General features: G+C 38.3%; 1 protein-coding gene across 3 annotated transcripts in view; it reads right to left on the reverse strand.

Moving 5' to 3' along the window:
* LOC149081013 (uncharacterized) overlaps positions 1–22,379 on the reverse strand; it is a 236,654-nt gene that overhangs the window by 52,790 nt on the left and 161,485 nt on the right. Inside the window, exon 1 of one of the 3 annotated variants that reach the window (XM_089237747.1) lies at positions 13,566–14,310. The exons of the other annotated variants lie outside the window; for them this stretch is intronic. Coding sequence (XP_089093873.1) covers positions 13,566–13,660 — 95 coding nt within the window. The 5' untranslated portion in view covers positions 13,661–14,310. Of the gene's footprint in view, positions 1–13,565; positions 14,311–22,379 lie in introns of those variants that run through there. 3 annotated transcript variants of the gene reach the window in all.

Raw genomic sequence — 22,379 nt, forward strand, 5'->3', positions numbered from 1 at the left:
TATCAAATTTATCACCAGAGCTTCAGGAGGTGCAACATCCCCCCCCCCACCCAAAAACAAAAAATCTCAGATATTGCAAACCCGAAACAACAACAAGTCTTGCCGAATCAATTGCAAGCAAGAACGGCAATAATACCTAGGGGAACATCAGAGGCCCGCGCGCGCGCTCGCGTGCAATTTCATATTCTTCTCGCCGTACTAAAACAAAACCAAAAAAAAAAAAAGAGTTATGAACCTTTTTTCCCCTTCTATAATATGTTCGTCCCTGAACCCCAAAAAATGTTGTAGAAAAGTTTTTCGACTTCTTAAAAAAAAATAAAAATTCTCTATTTCTTTCTCTCTTTGAAGAAATTGTTACAAAGAACGACGGACGGATTCTCACCAACCGCACAGTCAAGGACCTACCTAACTCTTGCCAACTCTTCTCTGCGGATTAAGAAGGAGTACGGGGGGGGGGGGGGCAAAAGAGAAAGAAAAAAACGGCGAAAGAAATATTACGTAAAAAAAAAAAGAAATTGCTGTAGAGAAACAGAGTTATTTTTTTTTTTCCCCCTTTTTCTCAAAATGAAAAAATAAAGACAGTTACGGCCTTGAAAGCCTGTGTTTCGGGAAGGACGATGTACCGTCATCCACACCGCCGTCGTATCCCCCTTCGGTATACACATTAGTATGTAGCAAGACTGCAACTCTACTCTCTGCACTCAACCCTTCTTATACATTTTCTTTTATCCTCTTCTACCTGGAGAGTGCCCAAGACCTTAATTTCTCTCTCTCTCTGGTCTTCTTTTTCTGCTATCGGAAAATGAAAGGTACAGAAAATTACTACTACATTACTATGTATCCCTCTTTTCTCCCCCCTTATCTCCTAACGTTATCCTTTGAAAAACCTCGTGTTAGGTTATCGAACCCCCCTTTTCCTCTTTTCTGTGAAAGTGTACTGAAAAAATTAATACGAATAATTTTTTTTCCCCTTAAATGCATATTTTGGTACAGAAATTATCTACTTAATATTGAAAGTCTTCCGTATTGGCCGTTGTGCCAAGATACAGTCGGGGGCCCCCCCCCCGTTTAAACGGGTATCAACGGATCCAGCACATAATATCCGATTTAGCGGATTATTCGATTATGCGGGAAATAATTCAATTGCTGTTGCGTATTGAAAACTGATGGAGGATTAACCCGTGATTAGCAACTACACACAATAAATGAATTTTGGATTGTAATGAATTACATCCCCGATACCAAAAAAAAAAAGAAGAAAAAAAAAACGAATTTTTTTCCCATGTTACGATATTGGTCCGTTCCGATCATAGACTAAAGATATAACTACTATTATTACTCTATGGTTCCTATGTTCGCAAAAGTGATAACAGTACTCGAATGATAACATTATCCGTGATTCTAATAATCGGCGTTTTGCTTTGCTTGGAAAAATTGTATGTTAATAATTAAATGTATGTAATAATTTATTAATTTGCATGTAAATAATTTATTGAAAAATATAACCGTAAAAGTGAAATGAGCCATATCTGTCCCCTGCGTTTCCTATTTTGATGAAATCCATTCGTATTTTTTCATTCATTCACAATATAGTAATATTTCATTCAGTGAATATTGATGTATTCATGAATGGATGCTCAGTGTCTCTCAAATAGGTCATAAGAAACAAGTGTATAAAATATGGAGTAAACTGAGCGAAATTTGATTCACAACTGAGAAAACTAGAGATCAAGACATTTCCCGTAGACAACCACGATTAAATTAAAACTATTTAAGGCCGGCATGTTTTAAACTGTAGTCACAATTTCTGGATCAATATAGATTGGTAAAAACCTGAATTTAACCAAACCGTCTCGATCTCATCGAAAAATTGTGACCAGTTTAAACCATGTCGGTGAATACCACCCTTAAGGTGATACGCGCAAATTTTCCAAAAAAAAAAAAAAAAAAAAAGAAACACACATTTTCAAATTTTTCAATTTTCAAATACCATGAAATTTACTGCATCTGTGTTTTCAAGTTTTTTGTTCTACTTGCACTAAAAATATTTTAATATAAACTGCTGGCTGGGATTATATATGCCCCAAAGCAGAATGTGCCAAAATCTGCGGCATACGTCGCAGAACAATTACCGCTATTGCGGAACAATTTGGAAGAATTTTAAGAAAAAGTGCAAAAAACACTATTACCTGAATAGGGATTTTTACCGCAGAACATTTCCAGTTAGCTGAGGGCTCGTCGCAGAACAGTGCTAAATATTCTGCTTTGGGGTATATATTTGGGCTTAATGTTTTCCACTAAAATGCCTTTTTCTCAAAACTAAGTTTTTTGTTAGATAAGGAAAATTTTATCGAACACCACGCATTCAAAAATGTCTTGAAACTTAAAATCTATATATATATATAAAATTTATTTTGTCTATTATGCGTATGTTGTCTATACAAATCTACAATTTTCGATCGATCGTCGTCAAATTTTGCATACATATATATACCAAACGAGACCCGACTTGAACGATAGGCTGCTTTTAAAAGTTCGTCAGAGCTGGGCAGATGCCCGAAATGGGCAAAAAAACTGTCGGGCAACAATGGTTTTTGGGCCTCAACAATCACTTTCGGAATGTTTACTTTGGCTACCGTGGTTCCCTAGCAATGCGTTACAGACATGTATATGCCTTTATAATGGTTTGTCACTTTTCGATCTCCCCAGTAATTGAAGAAAACCCGGGCAGTGCTGGGTATTATAGCTAGTTAATAATATTTATTGTTAAAAAATATTTATCAACCATTAATAAATATTTTGAAATATTTTACATAAATTTCGTTGTTGTTGTGTTTTTTTTTTTAAATATAAGAAAACAAATTGTTAATTTTCATGATTTGAATCGTTTCGTATCCCTCTTACGTAGAATCTTCGGTTTCATTAGAAAATAGTGAAATATTGCGGAAGTAACTATATACCAGTTGAAAAATTCCGATAAAATTTTCTTTTCCTGTTGCCCACTCGATATCTTACGACTACCATAAGGTAATTTTTTTCTTTTTTTGCTGCTGGTGCTGCGAGGCTATAAGAAAAAAATTAAGTGCTTCTTCTTCCTGAGGGTCCCCGCACTTTTAAGGAGGCCTTAAGCGCAGGAAAAAGACACTGTACGAAAGAAAAAACGGGGGAAAAAAAACAGATCTGAACCCACGGGAAAAAAGTGAAATTTTCAGCAGATGCGAAAGCCCACAAAGCAGGCCTATAAAGGGATGAGTTAGGGGTATAGGTAGGGCACCCTAAAAAAAGGGTTTTTTGACCTGCCTTGTGGGGTCAGGTCGATCTAGTAAGGGGAGGTACGCCACCCTAACGCACCCTCAAGTTGATGGGGAGAAGAACCCTACCTAGCTTCTTCGTCTTTCCATAATCTTTGCTTGTATTCCTTGGAGTTCCAATTTATAGACCGGGTAAGATGGCTCTTTTTTTTTCCCCTTCCCCTCAATTTATTAGATGCAGTTAAATTATATACGGTAGGGGGGGGGGGAATTTACACATCTTCAAGAAGTTTCCTTGGAAGACATTTTGATTTCTGGAGGTACCGCAAACGACTGGAAAAATGGGATTCGGTTCCCCTATTTTTCGAACGGATGTAGCGTTTTGATAAACTGGCTATTATCTTCATGGAATTGATTTAATAATTTCCTAATGCAGTGTTATTCAATCTTCAAAGGAGGGCCTCTTTTGAATCATATTTCCTTGTGACCCCCCCCCCCCCCATCTAATCCAGGAGTGAGAATCTTCATACTTATTAAATTGAATTTAGTGAAAATTAAATTTATCATGAACAAAAATTTTATGAATAACATTGAACTTTGGAACCCTGGGACAGAAGTGAACCCCGAAGCGAGGATGATCATCCCTCCTAAAAGCCGAATTATATGGGAAAAATAAGTCTGTGTAAAATGCGAGACAATTCAACGATCCTCGGGAGGGACGATAGATGTCCTCTCCCGACACATCAATCACAGGGTCAATGCCTACCCTGAGCTAGAGGTCTGTGAGCTTCCTTCTTCTGGGGGTTTTATGCATGGCCGTCTCAATATCATGGGGTTCTAGGGCAAAGTGATGTTTTGGTGCCGTCATAATTAGCTGGAAGCAAGAGCTTACATATATACGTACTTACACAATCGAAAAATCATAGTATCAGATATTCCGATGTATGGACATGAGAACCCGGATCCATGCCAAAATGGCCCTGGTTATATGGACAGCTATGCTGGATTATGAAAGTAGTCACATTTTTCACGCCTTGTTTCGTTTCAAAGCTTTATCTCTTCACAGCTCTCTGTGGCCCCGCTTCACCACTTGTCGTGACTACCCTTTCATCTGATTGTCAACCGTGGTACCCCCCCCCCAAAATATCCCAGGACCACAAGGAGGGGAGGGCATGTGGCCCCAGGTTGAGAACCACTGCCCTAATATATTACTCCAATTGAATAGGGCTTTAGGTGCATGAGGAGCCTCATGATAATTAGATGTAATACTGTGCTATGATTTTCGAAAATACGCCTCAGGTAGGGGAGCCCCAGAACACAACTTTACCCAGGGGGAGGGAGATACAACGATGCTGTTAAGACGTCTCTGACGTACGTAATGATGCAGAGGTGAAGTCAGGATCTTTTACAAAGAAACGTTTACCAGACACTCTCCAGAGCTATTTCGAGAACTCGCGCAGGAAGCGCGTCTCGAGCAAAAGTAGCCATTACGTAAGAGCAAATAAACACTGCGTGAACTTGGGTGATATAAAAGAGCTGGGTCTGTGTGTTTATGCTTTAAAAATTCCGAATAAGACGGACTTGTTTTCTCAAAGAGTATCGCGATTACCGCTAAATCTCACTCCTTATCCCCGCAAATGCCTCGAGTCTCAACTTAAAAAATAACAGCATGTGCAACATGCTTTAAAGGCATGACCGTATTTAGCCGCGGTTGTGAAAATTGAAGGAAAAAATTTCTAAGGGGCAGCACATTTTCGATTCAAAGTAAAATTTGAGTCTGATGTAACTTGAATCTCTTCAGATTGGTAATGGAGGGTGTAAAATATTCTATTTTTTAGAGGCACAAGAGACCCTTAGTGTTGTTCACGAACAAGACCTCGTGATCTGGATTCTTGGGAAGCTATATTACGGCATTGGGAGTTTTCTATAAAGGAGGTAAGTAAAAAAAAAAAATAACGGTGGGAAGTTTCGTAAGAGTTCTTTAAATACGACTATCAGAATTATTACTCTACACGTGGCTGCACGATTACTCTTTCGGAATAGTCGAGAGAGAGAGATAAGCTGGCATTAAGAAAATTAACGTCTCACGCACACACCAGGTGACATTCTCACCATTTCAGAATTTCTGTCGACTCATGAACACTCTCCAAAGACATACATGTTCAATCCATGACCCTTGGAGGTGTCTGATGCGGCTTGCCACTCTAAATTTTATTTATTTATTCAGCAACGAGAATGACAGATATCTTTAATTTTCCCCTAACTGTTTTCCTATTTTCGGGACCGTAACTGTACGGTTGCTAAATATTCTGAATTCAGCAGAACCCACAGCAGAAGTTTCTGACGTTTCAGTTTTGGAACGCTTGGTGATTCAATCCTAGACTGTTCTACGGAAGCCTGAATGATCACAAGAATATTTTATGAAACTCTGAATGATTACAAGAATATTTTATGAAACTCTGAATGATTACAAGACTTTTATGAAACTCTGAATGATTACAAGACTTTTATGAAACTCTGAATGATTACAAGACTTTTATGAAACTCTGAATGATTACAAGACTTTTATGAAACTCTGAATGATTACAAGACTTTTATGAAACTCTGAATGATTACAAGACTTTTATGAAACTCTGAATGATTACAAGAGTGTTTTACGGAACACTGAACAATTATAACCCACGGATCTCTGGATAATTACGTGACTTTCACGGAACTCTTGATGGTTACAAGAATGTTACACGGAACCTTCAATGACTAACTGTTCTGTTGAACTCTGGGTAATTACGACACTTTTCTTGATCTCTGGATGATTATGACACTGTTTCAAAGAACCCTGGATTATTACGCGACTGTTCTATGGAATCCAATGAAAAATAAATATTTTTCCAACACTATAAGTATTGGCATATAACTATAAGTGTGAAAAACTCTACAGTTCTCACACAAGTTGGAAACCTATGCATTACAGACAAGGTGCCATGTTCTGTTTAATGAATAGTTTAAACCCCCTAAACGTCACCAGATCCCCGGTAAAAGCTACACCAAAGTAACAGTAAATGACTCAAAATCAGCAGATAAATAAACAAATTTGACCCTCAATCGCTCTTAAGAAATTTGTCCAGCCACCCTCTGTTCCAAGACTTGGAAAAAAAAAAAAAATTGATCAAAATATTTGGCTAATAGGAAAAAAAGAAAAAAGGTCAAACAGTCGCTCGGGACACCCCCGAAAAAAAAAACGGCACTTCTTCCAATCGGTTCTGTATAAGCAAGGCACTGGGTCTAAGTCACTAGATTAGTGTTTCACGACGGATCAATAAAACGGGGCAAAGGATGAATTTCGGTCGAACGACCGAGACCTTGAAACACATCCTTTTTACCCAAGTACCTCTTTAGTCGAAGGGGTGAATATCAGCTCAGTAATCTGTACCCACACGTGGAGGTACATCTCTTTTTTGAAAAAAAAAAAAAACCATACAGGAAAAAGCGGGCTACTAGATCAGCAATGTCCGTATAAAAAAAAGGGGTAATAAAAAAAAATCCTACCCCATTTAGATTTCCATTCTGTAGTTCCCTACCTAAATAGGGGCCCCCCTAGTATTTAATACACGACGGGATGAAAAAAAAAATAGAAAGAACCCTTCATTTCCAAATTCAAGGTCGACCATTCCGTATGTAATATTTTATTTTTTCACCCTCTTACTAGTAAGTAGGAAAAACACTCATTTCCACCCCTTAAATAAAATACCAAATACATAAAAAAAATTATATATATATAGGGGGGGGGTTCCCTAAAAGTTCCCTCTTGAAAAACCTGAAGAATACTCGAGAAAAAAAAAATAGAAAGTAAGAGACGCGGGAGATGGGATAGAGAGGACCGAACTAGCAAAAGGTAATACACGTGTCTTCCTATAGGAGGTAGATGACGTGATGGTGGTGCCCCTTCGACAACGTGTTGGTTGAGGTGGTTGGTGCGTGCAGCAACCAAAAACTGCAAAAACTGACTATGAAGATCGGAGCCGGTTATGAGGATAGTAAAAATGGGAAGGTGATGATGTCATCTTGAGAATAAAAATAATAATAATAATAAAATGGAGGAAAAAGGGCCCGGGAAGGACCTGATTGGCCGCACAAGACATACCACTGGATGAGAATAGGTCACGCTGCCGCGGCCTTGAATTGTACTGAAGAGAGCCAATTTCTCTCTCTCTTTTTTTTTTCTTATTCATTTCTTGTCGTTAAACGATACCCCAAAGGAATAAGTAAGTGTAAAACAAAAAAAAATCTACAAAAAAGGCTTTCTCTATCTAAAAAAAAAATTTTTTTTTTTTACTCTTCTTTTTTTTTATACAGGTGGAATTCCAAGTTTTTATATCCTTGGTCTTTTTGTTGTTTCTTGTCTTTTAAATAATAATATTATATTACTTTTGTATAGTTGTATATATACTCGGTAGTGGTGGTGGTAGCAGTAGTAGTAAAGCTTTCCGACTCTGTGGGCGGAGAGACCTTGCAATTAGAAAAGTCCATAAACCAGAACACAAAAAATGTTTCTTTCTTTTTTCAACACGAACCCCCTTTATTTCGTGTGACTAATGTAGTTATTATGTAATCTAAATATATAAACTCGGTCGGCCTAAGTGGTTAGGCAGAGATAAAGCATGAATCGTTTATCCTACCGGCACCGGGAAAGGCCGTCTTTGATATTTCGTCACTAAATGGCGCGATCTCGCCATTAGAAAGAAAACAATGGCAGTGTCCAGGATGTCGAATTATTAGATACGACGCAGCGACATCTCTTGTCGAACTTTTGAATAAGACTTTATAGACGAATTTTTATCGACAGTTGTCGGTCAAAAAAAAAAGAATGATTTAACAAAATAAATTTTATCGATCAAAAATTAAAATTTCAGTTTAATAAATTCTAGCCATGAACTACAGAAATTTGATGAAGTTCAAAATAATTAAAGTATTTAAACATATAATTTTGCCATTTTTTTGTAGGTACATCATGAAAATCATCAGTACTTTGATGTAAATTTTTTTGTTTGGTTGCCATACCATGTCTCCCGACTTTTTGTGGTGCGTATAAAAAGTCCACGGAACCCATACGAATAAGATGATAATGCATTGCAGATTTGAGCTTAGTTTCTACCATTTGGTTAAAATAAATTTTGTTTCCCCCTCCGATCCAACGCTGACTCGGGAACAGCGAAGAATAGTTTCGTCTTATGACAATTGTTTGCAATTTGTTCTAATAGATCCCTCGGTTTTCTATATGTCCACTTCGTTTAACCTTCTCGTGAAAAGTAATCCAAGCCGGGTATGTGTGTGTGTTCTGCGAAGACACCATCATCCAAATGCTTTAATAAAAGCATGCGAATCAGTTTAGACTATGCGTAAATTGAGGGTGAATCTTTGGCATGTCTTCAATTTCTATTTCTTGATATTGGAATATTTTTCAGTCAATAAGGCCAAGATTTTTTCAATTTATAACGTAAAAGGTATACGAGTATGTACATAAAAATACAGATTCATCCCTCAATCCTGGGCTGGAATCTTTCAGCCTCTTCCATCTTCGAAGACCGTGATCCATCAGCAGATCATCCAACACGCAAAAGAATATAATCGTGTAATCCTTGGAACCTAACTCTGCGTTGTCACAATACAAGAAATGATTACCTTCCACTGGTCAATAGATAGACTGAAAACCGAATAATAATTATAGTTATCATCCATTTCCGTCGAATTTTGACCCCCATTTCATTACATTCTCTGTAGAGCAAAACGTGGAAATGTTTAGACTATTGCGAAATGCTACGTACTTTTCACACTATATAGTACAACTGTTTAAAGGAAACTCTGTCGTCTTTATTTCAGTCACGAAGATCCGGAAAAAGTGATGTCAAAGATCCAACTTCTAATAATTTTTATCATTTTCAAAAGCAATTCAACGCATAATATCTTCACGGCTTCACTTATATTCACACAGAAATCAGAACCATATACAATAAGGCCGGGACTATACTATAAAAGTTTCATAAAAGGGCACTTACAAAACTTGAAAAATGTAACCAGCAAGGTTGTCGGTTATATTCAAGCAATGCAACCGATAACTTTATAAATTGCATTTTTCAAGTTTGTAAAAGAACATTTACGAAAATTTTGTAGTGTAAATCCCGGCCTTAGTCAGTCAGTTTCAGATACTTTACTGATGCTTTTGGTTGAGAAACGTTATTACAGGCGAATTTCGTGACTGGATGATTACTGTTCGTAACCGAGATCCTCAGATTATCCAACTCACATTAGATTGGAGTCGAGGTGCTGCCGAATAATAGAGAAGAGCTCGGCTCGTTGTATTTCAATCGGAGTGGTATGTTTAGCTTTATAAAAAAAAATGTTCTCATCAGCTGTTGTTTGCATTTCATATGTTGCCTAAAACATTTTCGATTGATGCGGCACAAAATAGCTTGTTTCTTTCTCTCCAATGTGGTCCAAGAAACCTTAAAAGGCAATGGACAGACCGTCGTGTTCTACATCAAATAGTTTCAGATATTGTTTCGAAAAGAATATTTCTCTCCAAAATTCAGTAAAGTCTCATGTGGAAAAAAAAAAAAATATTCCTTTATAATAATTTTATACAATTTTCAAGGTCGTAAAAAGTCTATTTTTGTGGCAATTGCAAATTCATATCACATTAAAACTTCTCAACATGAAGGACTGGCCTTGAAAGAAAAAATGGACTTTGGATTTTAGTAAGTCTATAAACATGGATTTTCTCTTCATAACTGATTTTAAAATTTCCATTGCGGTTTAATTATAGAGAGATTTATAGCATAACAAAATAAATCTAAACCCGGTGTGTTCCACAAGTAACTCCATGGCCCCCACATCCTGGAGCAGGGCAACCAGGCCAGGATCTTATGCGGGGGCCCCCAACCAGACTTTCACGGCCCCCCCCCTTTATGATGAATTTACAGCGTGAAAAAACAAAAAATGGTGAAAATCGTCCCGGGCCCCAGGGCTGGAGCCTTGTCAGCCCACCCCTTGTGGAGGTCATGATTAACCCAATACAACTATGAATACGGCCCAACAATCTTAATCTTCTACGGGTCTAGTGTATATTGAATAAACATAGCCAAAAAAGAAAATAATAATAATAACCCATTATACCAATTTCTTTTCTCAATTTTTTTTTATATTTTAGGAAGTGCATTTTACTGCTATTTTAGCAAGGTACAGTCGAATCCCGTTTTAACGAATACCGTTATAGCGAAAATCTCGTTCTAACGAACGCTTTTCTAATCCCTCAGAGAAGTTTACTTAGGGGCATTTTTAAATAACCTAGAATTCCTTTACAACGAAATTTCGTTATAACGAAGTGATTTATACAGTCTCTTGGAGTTCGTTAAAACGGGATTCGACTGTACTTCTTTTTACTAAAAACAGTTGATTCCTTGCTTTGTCATTTTTTCGAAAGCTGCTGAAATTTTACGTGTTCAGAGATATACTGTAATTATGAAATCGCACCAAATTGAGGGAATCGAATAGTTTTTACCTTGAATTTTGTTTCCAACTTTTGGTGAGCAAGATTTAATCAGTTCATAGGTAACGGTAAACTAAAGGAAAACTATTTTAAACTTAATTGGTCATTAAAACTAATTTAAAATATCCACTCTGAATGCTAACAGCACCCACAATAACATCCATATATATTATTTTAAATTTCAATACGTTTTTATTAGAAATGGGATGAATATTCTGCTGTTATTAAGTATTCGGCCCATTGGCCGAATATTTGTCTAAATCCAATAAGTAAGTACATCAAACTAATTTTAAAAAATTACATTAAATTGCAATTTTTTTTCATGAATTAGAAATTTACCGATTATATATTTTTTTATTGCGTGGTGTATATATCGCCTTTCTATGAAAGAGGTTACGTCACAGGGCGAGTTTCTAGGACAGGGAAAACACGAAACTGAAAATAGAATCCTACTGCAATAAAAGGTGGAAGTGAGCATGAACACACAAGTTCGCCAACTGAAAGATGTACCTAAACTACTGAAAGAGGCAAAAGCTACAAAGTACATCAAAAGAGGAAAAATAAGAAAATATTTCATAAATTTTACAGTTGAGAGTAAATAATGGTTGATATTTTCTCTATAAGATGTAAAATTGGTAAACAGTGTTAAAAAAAAATTAATTCTGTGAGTAATATTGAAATACAATTTATCATCGTTAAATTTGATTGTCAGTGTCATGGCAAAAGAAAATCCCTCAATTACCAGTTTCTTAACATTGTTATAGATAACAAATTGCATAATTAAAATTTAATACCAATCATTTAAAATTACCAATAATTTTATTTTTAATTAACCTTGCTCATTGTTCCCAATTCGGGAACAATTTGGGAACACAGAGCGTTTTCCATGTTCCCAATTAGGAACATTGAGAGTTTCATTAATAATAAAAGAAATATATTTTTCCCACGTAAAAGAACTTAATTTTATTTTTCCTGAACGTGAGATTCGAAACTTAATTTACAAAAGAAAAATCATTCATTTCAGCGCTTACGCCATAAATTTGGTTTTTTTTAATGACCTATTTTCAAGGAAGAATAAAATTTAATTGTTTTTTTGTTAACTTTAATGTTGCTTCTATGGACATGGGGGGCAAGTGCAGAAAACGTACAGGAAATTTTCTTTTTCATGAATTTTATGGTTGATATCCCCTAAACTAAAGGAACAGCGGAGAAAATAACTAAAGAAAAAATCAATTCAAATCTTAATTCGGCCGGTAAGAGGTTAAAAACACCCCAATTTCATTTACGATTGCGATGAACTTTAAGAAAAATTGATACTCGGGGTCACCGAATATTCGGCGAAATCACTATTCGTCCCATCCCTAGTTTTTGTGGGCGGAATATGAATCTTAGAGCAGGGCAACTTCAACCCGTTGCTCGCGAGCACCAGGAGTGCCCGATTTGGTGCTCGCGTGCACTTGCTCAACGTTCCAATTAAACACCTTCTACAAATTGCATTCAAGGATTGAAATCATCCTAATTGTAATTTTATGCATTTGTATGTCGAGCATGCCGTAAGGGTGCTCTTCTTTTTTGTAATGGGTACAGGCAGTGCTCGCGACTAGAAAAAGGTTGAAGACCTGTCTTAGAGAAGGTTAAAAGGATTGGACACACACGTGCTCTGCACCGAATAGTTTCAGATATTGTTCCAAAGAAGATTTCTCATATTGATCCAGTATTTAAAGTCTTACGCGCAGAAATATTCTTTTATAACTATTTTATACAATTTTTTGGATATTTCTGGGATAGATGCAAATTCATTTCAAACTGGAACTTCCAGAAAGATTATTTTGGATTTCAGCAAATCTAGCGTGAATTTCTACTACTGGTTTCAAAATTTATACTTCGTGTTCATATTTAAAATTCAATTACCGGTACGATTTAATATTAGACATTTTTAGAACAAACATCACAAAAAATTACTATTATTACTAAGAGATTTATATATAATATAAATATCTTTCGAAAAAAAATTAATCTACACCCAAAACAAGTGACACAATACAGCTGTGAATACGGCCCTACCAGGGCGGCCCTCTTAAGAGCATCATGGGCCCCGAGCCAAGAGATTTTTCTAAGGCCCTGCCTGGTGAATTCTCGAAGAATTCAACTACTTCTCGTTTTTCTGAGGCCCCTCTCCTCTTGAGGTCCCCGGGAGGGCCCATGCGTTAAGGTGGCCCTGGGCCCAATAAGCAATCTTAAATATGTTTTATTTTTTGCCTCTATACAGGGAGTGAAAAATTTGGGGAGAAATTAAGCGCCAGCTAAATTTTCCCTCGGAATTTAAGCTTTTCCGGGCCTCAGTGACCTTTTTCCTATTTGGGTGAAAAAGCTTAAAGAAATCCCGAAGATTTAAAGGTGTCCTCAGACTCCAATTTAGTGATCACGCATAGAGAAAACTGTAGGCGCCAACGCCGAATTTTTCAGTCACATGGTGACCTTGTGCCTGGGATTTGTCAATACCTGCCTCAATATTGACGTCTTACGCGAATTTAAAAGGGCGTCTTGCGATGGATCTCGGGCTCAGATTCAACCTAGGGTTTAAAATATAAATTTCGATTTCTCACTCAAAATAATGCATGCTGTTATCATCAATTACACTTGAGTCCCGTGCGTCAGAAAGAGTTTGAAATGGGGCAACAAAATGTCCCTCCCTCTCCCCGGGGGCCTTGAACTCGTTAGAACTTAATCTACGGCAATGGAAAAAAAATAAATAAATAAGAAAAACTTACCTTTTCGGAGGAAGCGGTACGGGCTGCCGGTTTTGGTGTGGAAGCTCCAAAAAATGAATGACTTCCAGTCCGTAACTTAAGGGTAACATAACCATGTGACTTAATTGAACATATACACACTTAAAAAAAAATGATAATTTCGACTGTTCCTTCCCCCTATATCACAAGCGAACTCTCCAACCACTGCACGCAGCCACAGTGGTTCGGTTTGTGGTCCGAAAGCACCCGTAAGGTCTATAAATGAGAGATCATAGTCCTCGTTAATCTATCTTCCAACATTAAAAAAAAAGTATGTACCAATAAGGACACACAAAAAAAAAAACAACACACACACAACACGAAGAAGCGCGTGCAAACGTACTACGAACGGCGATGATGATTATTTCAGCGTCGTGGTGCACAGCAACCGACTCCGAACCACCAGTAAAAGAATTCACCACAGCAGTAGGAGCAACGCGTGTTGTTGGTTCCTAATAGAAAAAAAGGTATGGATGGAGGATTGAAGCGGCGGCTTGTGGTGCCAGGAGAGACGTGCACGAAACGGCACAGCGCGCGAAAAAAGGAAGACGCGACTACAAGCTCGCACGGTCGCTTGGCGAATGATGCTTAGTTAAGTTCGGGCTGACAGCGCCAGCGACTCCCCATTCTTCACAAAAACCCAGCCGAGGGTTCAATGACTGATAGTTCTTCTCGCCTTAGCCTTTATCGGTGGCTTCTCTTCTCTCTCTCTCTTTATTTTTCTCTTCTCTTCTTTCGCTTCCAGCGCACCCTGACGCCCGTAATCACGCACACACGAACTCACGCAACGTACGAGTATCGCCGCCGACGACCAATCGGAGCGGCCCGTGTCGTTGAGCGGAATTCGCCGGCGATCGTGCTGCCATCTATTGCACGCATCCGTACCGAAAATATCAGACGGGAAAAGTTTACGTAGGTATATACACTACACGCACGGAGGCGCATTATATTCATGGTTTTGCCACGTGCGGGCTACACGAACTAACTTTGTCGCCCTTCTCCCGTTCTAGTCTAATTTTCTTGATTACTCTTTACCAGAATTCGCCACCCTGTGCTAAAACCTCCTCGGCCTCCTCCCACACTCCTGCAAGCAGGGCCGCAACTAGACGTTTGGTCAGCCGGGGCAAGCATGCATTTTGGCGCCCCCCTCATAATGTTGAAGGGGATTAAAGAGTGAAATTTGCGCCCCCTCTAGTACAGCGCCCGGGGCACCAGAAAATAAAAATTTTGCCGCCCTTCTCCCATTCTATACATTTTCTTTGCCAATCATTCCTCAAATTTGTCACCCCTCTGAACATACCGCTCTGGGCCGCCATAGCCCGCTAACCCCCACCCCCGACTCGTAAATTTGCCACTGTATATACAAGGTGATTTCATAATTATCTTTGCCGCATTTTACTCGCGAGCAGGGCCAGAACTAGAGGGAGGGAGGGAGAGGGTGGGCAACTGCCCCGGGTGGGGGGGGGGGTATCTTCAACCCGTTGCTCGCGAGTACCGCGGTGCTCTCTGAAGCACCCAGAGTGCTCGATGCTCGTGCCCGATTTCGTGCTCGCGAGCACTTAAGATCAACGTTTTAATTAAACACCTTGTACAAATCGTATTCAAGGAATGAAGTCGTCATGATTGTCCTCATGTAAAACTTGCTGAGAGGGTGCTCTTCTTTTGATGGCGGGTACAGTGAGTGCTCGTGACTAGAAAATGGTTGAAGACCTCTGTTTCAGACCATGGTTTCTTCTCGTAGCTCCCTGTCCCCATTTTTTTTCGGTCCCCACCCATCATCATAGAGCGAGACCCTTTCATTCAGTCAATTTAGTTAGTCGGTAATTTTATAGCGAACAAACCAAAACTTTTATAGATTAGGCAGGTCTCCAAACCCCCTGGACTAGATATCCTTTTATCCAGGTTCTATACAGCACCAGTATTCACCATATCCGAAGATATTGTTTTGAAGAATAGTTTCACTCCTCTCCAAAATTTTAAGCGTTTTCGGTGAAAAGATGGGTATTGTTATGAGAAATACTTCTATTTAAAAAAAAACATTTTACCAGAAGTTCTTTTTGAAAGAGCATCTTTCACTCCTCAACGAAATTCGGAGGCTTAAAATTTAATTTTCATGCGTGAATCACGCATCTATATGAGTATTGGCGAACACTGTACAGGATCGTTTCATCATCATGGGCTTCTCAGACAAAAATATGTTCCGCTGGCCCGTTCTTATGTGTACTGTATACACTCATTCCCGGAAATCATAGTATCAGATCGCATCATGTGAGGTCCCTCCCACACCACCCTATGCGTTAAGATGGTCCTAGAATTGATTTTTCTGGACTCCCCCCTCCTCATCGTTTATAACATAGTTTCACAAGCTTTTTTGTCTCTCCCATCGATCCCCTTCTTCAGAAAATTTTTCCTTCCATCGTCCCCCAACGCAATGTAAACCTATAGAATTCTATATGTTATACCCGTAGCTGCTACCGTCCCCCTTGAACATTTCTTCGCCCCCCCCCCCAGGAGGTGTTAACACCCACGTTCGGAATCACTGGCTTATAAATACCTGCCTAACGGTTACTTAATATTGAAAATTGTACCCAAATCTCCCCCCCCCCACCCACCCCGATTTGTGTCCATGAATTGAGGACGACATTGCATAGTTCTATTGGTGATTCCGCTGGATTCTGAAAGAAATCACACTATTTTTCACCATTATATTTGATTTTAATTGACGGCTCTGTGTTCTTCTAATCGGCCCATCATGGCTCTCCCACATCTTGATTTTACCCCGTGCCATCCCCCCAGAATATCCCAAGACCACAATGGGGGCCATACGGTCCCAGGTTGAGAACCACTGACGCAAAGTGAAAAATTAGATTCAAAAACGAAATTGGTAAATAGTCCGAAGAAGAACCATTTCTTTGCACTGAGCAGGCACACATCAACGCCAGCAGCCCCGACAAAAAAATGCCGGCCCCTCTAGGAGCCGCGGTGCACACTTTGAACAACACTGCCATAATTTAAAATGGGAGATTCATTGGTGTTCCCCCCCCCCTCTTTAATATACGGGACATATGGCCACCGCACAACCAAAAGTCCCAGCAAGTCCCACCATACCAAAACACATCACCCTGGATACACAACTGTTCAAGGCCGGGCTTTTGTGCATTTCAAAGGGTCGCGTGCGAAAAATAATGTTTTATTTTTTCTTTCCCTTCTCCAATCTGTAAAAATGTTGAAGAAAACTGTTATAGAGACATCAGAGCACGATGTGGTTTTCACAGAAATACGCAAAAAGACGTGGAATTATTCATTTTTAAGGGGGAAAAAATGTATTTTGCCAAAATTTACTACCGACAAAACATTTGTGCCTTTGGTTAAAAACATTCCACGTTTAACCATTAAAAAAACATTCCATGCCTCAGTGAAATTTTTGGAGGAAGCATTTGATTTGGCCCACCCAATATTGTGGAAATGAACAGAGCGACGTATTTCCAAATCATCTAAGTGGCCCGCGGTGCAGTTCCACATCATTTGAGTGGCCCTTGGCATATTCTCGGATCATGTAAGTGTCTCGCAACAGGTCACTCTAGCGGCCCGAAGCACATTTCCAGATTACTAAGGTGACCCTCGGCAAATTAACACATCACCTGCGTCACAGTTCTAGAGCACTTAAGTGACTAGCAGCATATTTACAGATCACCGCAATACAGTTCTACATCAGTTAAGTGACTCGCGGACCATTTCAGATCACTCTAGCGGCTCGCAGCACATTCCCAGATCACTTATGCTACCGTGGCACAGTTACGGATCATTTAAGTAGCCCACCGCACAGTTCCAGATCATTCAAGCGGCCCATGGGATTTTCACAGATCGCTTAAGTAATCTGTGGTGCTATCGCTGATCACTTAACTAAGTGGCCCGTGATACATTCTCAAATCAATGAAGTGGCCCGCACTCTCGTAAAGGTTTTGAATACCCTTGTTCTAAATTATCGGTGACCGGAAAATACACTTAATAGGGGAATGCATGAACATAAAAATTGGTGATTGTCTATAACGGGGGCTTCTTCCCCCCTATCTTAGAGTAGAGCCCTTGGGCTGAAGCCACATCACGCTGTTGTCCAGAAATTTCGAATCATTGAATTTTTTAATTTTTTTTTTCTGTGACTTTTATCATCCCGTATTTAATTAATATAATTTCTTAAGAAATTAAGTTTCATGCATATTCATATATATTTAATTTAAGATTTAAGAAATGAATAGTCCAAATGTGTAATTACAGTGTGAAGAAGCGCAACGTGAAAATTCCCAGGTTTCGCGTGAAACTAAATAATTATTAAATTAATTTTAAAAATTAATATAATATTAAATTAATAATAAAATAATGTATTTTATATTACTTGGCAATCGTCTTGATCGTCTCTGATCGGAATCAGACAATGTGCATTTTAGAAAGGGGAGAAAATATATTTTATTTTATATGGACGGATATTTTACAGTGGCATCTAGTGACAAGAAAGAGCAAGAAATCGAACAATGAGTTACTGCTATTCTAATTTCCGACATATTTTCACAATTAAAAAAATCTAAACAATTTCTAATTTAGACTCAAACAATAAATAACTTTTAAATATTTGTAAAGAAAAAATTTATAATAGTTTATAATTTTCTTTTCAATTTTTTAACACTTCGACGTCCTCCTTGTATACGCAAGTGGCAGCCATTTAAATTGCTGCGTCTTTTTAGCATGGTGCATTTCATTACATTATTTTTTCCTATAAAATATAACAAGCATTGTCCCACAAGGTCACTGTATTTAATTTTGAAGAAATTTACTTTCTCTTAAGCGTACAGGGTGTACATGAAATGACCCTCCAATTTTAAATGTGAAGGACAACTGTTGAGAATATATACCATGAAAAAAAGGATAGATAAACACTGTACTTACATCAAATCCTACATTTTGGTGATGTGTGTGTGTACCCTTTTACATGTGTATCATTGCCTTTCTATTTAGAGTATTAAGTTATTCGCGCAAGTTACATTTTTCAAACTTTTGGCATCCACTTTATACCTCCGATGTCAGGTTTTTGTATCGTGAAACTTGGCACTCTTGTCGTTTTTCAGATGTAATTGTAGCTTATGCTTCTGCTATACAAAGGCTGGAAATTCTTGATACTTAATGGCACTTTCGTAGTTCCTCTGCTAATGCCAGAATGAAGTCATAGCAGCTGATTAGTTGCCTCTTTGGATATCATAGTCGGCGTTTGCATCGCCTCTTCAACCTCAGATTCATTGTCCAAAATATATTTTGCACTCATAAAATATCATTATTGTTCAAACACGACCGTGTTCTAAGACCCATTTCTAAATACTGCGGATTGTTCTTTAAAGAGCTCAGTTGTTTTAGAGAGCTTTCAAAGCAGATGGTAGCATGAAGAGTTACCTAAAGTCTGACTGACACAAAAACCGGGACCGCAAGGGGAACGAACGATCAGAAAAAAGAAAGTTTCCTCAACTTTGATAACAGAAGCTGTCTAGTTAAATAAGAAATGATGTTTTGATCGTGAATACATGAACTTATGCTGTTCTTGCCAATAGCCTCCGTTCGTTAGTCGAGTAACACGCTACAAATATCATTATTTTATTGTATTTTTTCTTATCTTTTTTTTTTTTACTGGTGAATATGTGCTGTGCGTATCGACAGAGAATGAACGTAAATTCTCAAAAACATGCGATGCTCACCCCAACGAGAAAACATATACAATTTACATATAACAGTCAAAATGTTGTTGGCTGTTCTAGGTGTAAACTTCAATATCTCCAGAAAAAAACGTTCAATGTCTTCAAATTTTTGTACACGGATGAGAAGTACAGAAATGACGAAAAGTCACTGAAAATTCAATATATTTACGCTAAATACTACCAAAAAAATACAGCGTTTTCAAAATCAAAAACCGTCAAAATGACTGCTCTGGCCGTTCTAGTGTACAATTATAAAGTTTCGGTATAAGCTTAACTACAAGTATTTGATGTCTAATTTGTGTTTGTAGTGTGTGGCTGTTCATTTAGGTAATTTGGTTATTATTCATAGTCCTACAAACATAGGAGTACGCAAGATTTTCTCAAGGGGGGTGGGGTTCAATTTTTCTTTTATTCTAGGGGTGGTGGTTTGTTTCTTCCCGCCAAATAACACTATAATCTCGGCTCAAGGGGGCCTAATAACCACCCCCCCCCCCCACCACTTACGCCAATGCCTACATAGATAGGATCTAAGGAAAAAGTAGGTGCGAGACGTTTCTTGCCGCTGTGAAACTGCTATCTAGTGGCCAACCTTTATGTATTTTGTCACATTTCTCCGAATGCAAGCATGTGGTGGGATAACCAAAACATTAAAATCCTTTATTCAATACTTAAATAATAGTTTTAGGAGTCACACAAAAATTTCGAAAACACACGGATGCCACCATCATTTTGAGATCGCATGTTCTATGTCTAAGCTGAGTAATAAAACATGAACTGTTTGTCTATATATTCAGGCAGACCTATACTAAGCTACGCAGCACCAAAACCTCGGCATTCACACTTGAAAATATGTTTCACACATCTAATTTCAAAACCACGTACGGTCGACGCTCCTTATAACAACAGCGCGTTATTGCAACCGTTCTAATTATAATGGCCACCATACTGGAATTAAAACTGCACTCTCTTTAGTTTGCATCATATTCACTATAAAACGGTTTCTATTTGCATTTACAAATGGATACTTTCCACTATGTATTGTGTATATATTGTTTATAATTTGTGTTAATTGCATTTTTAATTGGGTTGCTGTTTTTTTTTTAAATATATGACATCGATATTTTTTATGGGCATCTTTTTATCAGCCACCTCGTTGGGCATTTTGCTGTTGTGGCCTTGTATTTGCATACGTTTTATAATTGTAAAACTAAATTCAACGGTGTTTTTGCAACAATAAATTGCCATTATTACTAATCGTTAATTATGAAATAATAAAAGCGAAATCGTTAATTAATAATCAATTATTTAATCACTGATTTTGCTTTTATTTTGTCACGATGGCTCGTTGTCGCGCAAACGTGGCGGGTTCTTGTCTGAATCAATATGAAGAAAATCACTGTAGTGAGAGGTGTCGCGGCCCTGTGAGGGTTTCGACCCCCACAGCCCCCGTCTCTCCACTTTCACGGTTAAGAGGACCCCCCCCCCCGAACCTCCTCCGATTATAAACGTCTTAAAAGAACAACACAAAATATTTTCTATTGAAACATGATAATAACTATCAGTTGATTATTAATGAATTATTATTTTCTTTTTAATAAGTATCAGGAAATTTTTTTATCAGCCCATTTTTACCTCATTCAGCTTCCATTACCCCTCGGCTCTTACTATTCGGAATAAAGTATTCGATTATATAATTATAGCGCTTGATTAATTCATAAGTTTAAAAGTTAAATTATAATTATTAAAAGTATAACTAGTGGATGCTTATAGTTTGATTGAAGTTAAATATAGAAATTTGAAACATCCGTAAGTTTATCAAATTATTGGTTCAAATTATTCGAATCATAGTCAGATGTGCCAAGTGCAAAGTATTCGAATTAAGTGCATTTACATATTTCACTTTCTTTTGATATAAAGAGAAATAAGGGCCAACTTTGGGGTCGAATTAACCATACTTGATGGGCCTCTTACCGCATGCGTCCACTTAGGTATGGCCCGGATGCCCCAGGCGCATATAGGAGTATCAATTGAAAAAATAGGATGTTTACTATATATATCATACTAGCGTGCAAAATTCTAAATCATACATGCTCAAACCATGGCCCTCGGAGGCATTTGATTTGGCCCGCCCAATCTTGTGGAAATGACGTATTTCCAGATCATTCAAGTGAACTGCGGTGCAGTTCCACATCACTTGAGTGGCCCGTGACATATTCCCGGATCATTTAAGTGTCTCGCAAAGTATTTGTAGGTCACTATAGCGGCCCGAAGCACATTTCCAGATTACTCAAGCGACCCTCGGCATATTTACACATCACTTGAGTGGCCTGCGTCACAGTTCTAGAGCACTCTAGTGACTAGCAGCATATTTGCAGATCACCGCGATACATTTCTACATCCATTAAGTGGCTCGCGGCCCATTCCAGATCAATCTAGGGCTCGCAGCACATTCCCAGATCACTTATGCTACCCGCGGCACAGTTACAGATCATTCAAGCGGCCCACGGCATTTTTACAGATCGCTTAAGTAATCTGTGGTGCTGTCGCAGATCACTTAACTAAGTGGCCCGTGATACATTCTCAAATCAGTGAAGTGGCCCGCACTCTCCTAAAGGTTTTGAATAACCTTGTTCTAAATTATCGGTGACCGGAAAATACACTTAATAGGGGAATGCATGAACATAAAAAATTGGTCATTGTCTATAACGGGGCTTCTTCCTATCTTAGAGTAGAGCCCTTGGGCTGAAGGCCCATCCGCCTCTCTTTTATAGGGGGAGGAGGAAGGAAATGTTCTATCGAACGACAGGAAAACCATCAATAATCCTGAGCTCAGGTGGCAAAATTTCATGTCACTTTTCCCAAAAAATTGAGTTGTTCGCATTCCGGGGTCTCGTTCGTCGAAATTTTGGAAAGTGGCAAAATTTTGTTTGTCTCTTTCAGTTTATGAGGAAACAACGGAGGCGAATCGTGATACGTCAAAAAGCCACAGTATTTGCCAATATTTTGGCAAAATATTGTTTACAAATTTGCCATCGTGAAATTTTGAAAAAGAAAACGA

Source organism: Pholcus phalangioides, unplaced genomic scaffold (assembly GCF_987345545.1).
Source record: "Pholcus phalangioides strain wild (caught in Gottingen) unplaced genomic scaffold, Ppha-v1.0 ptg000010l_1, whole genome shotgun sequence".
Lineage (NCBI taxonomy): Eukaryota > Metazoa > Arthropoda > Arachnida > Araneae > Pholcidae > Pholcus > Pholcus phalangioides.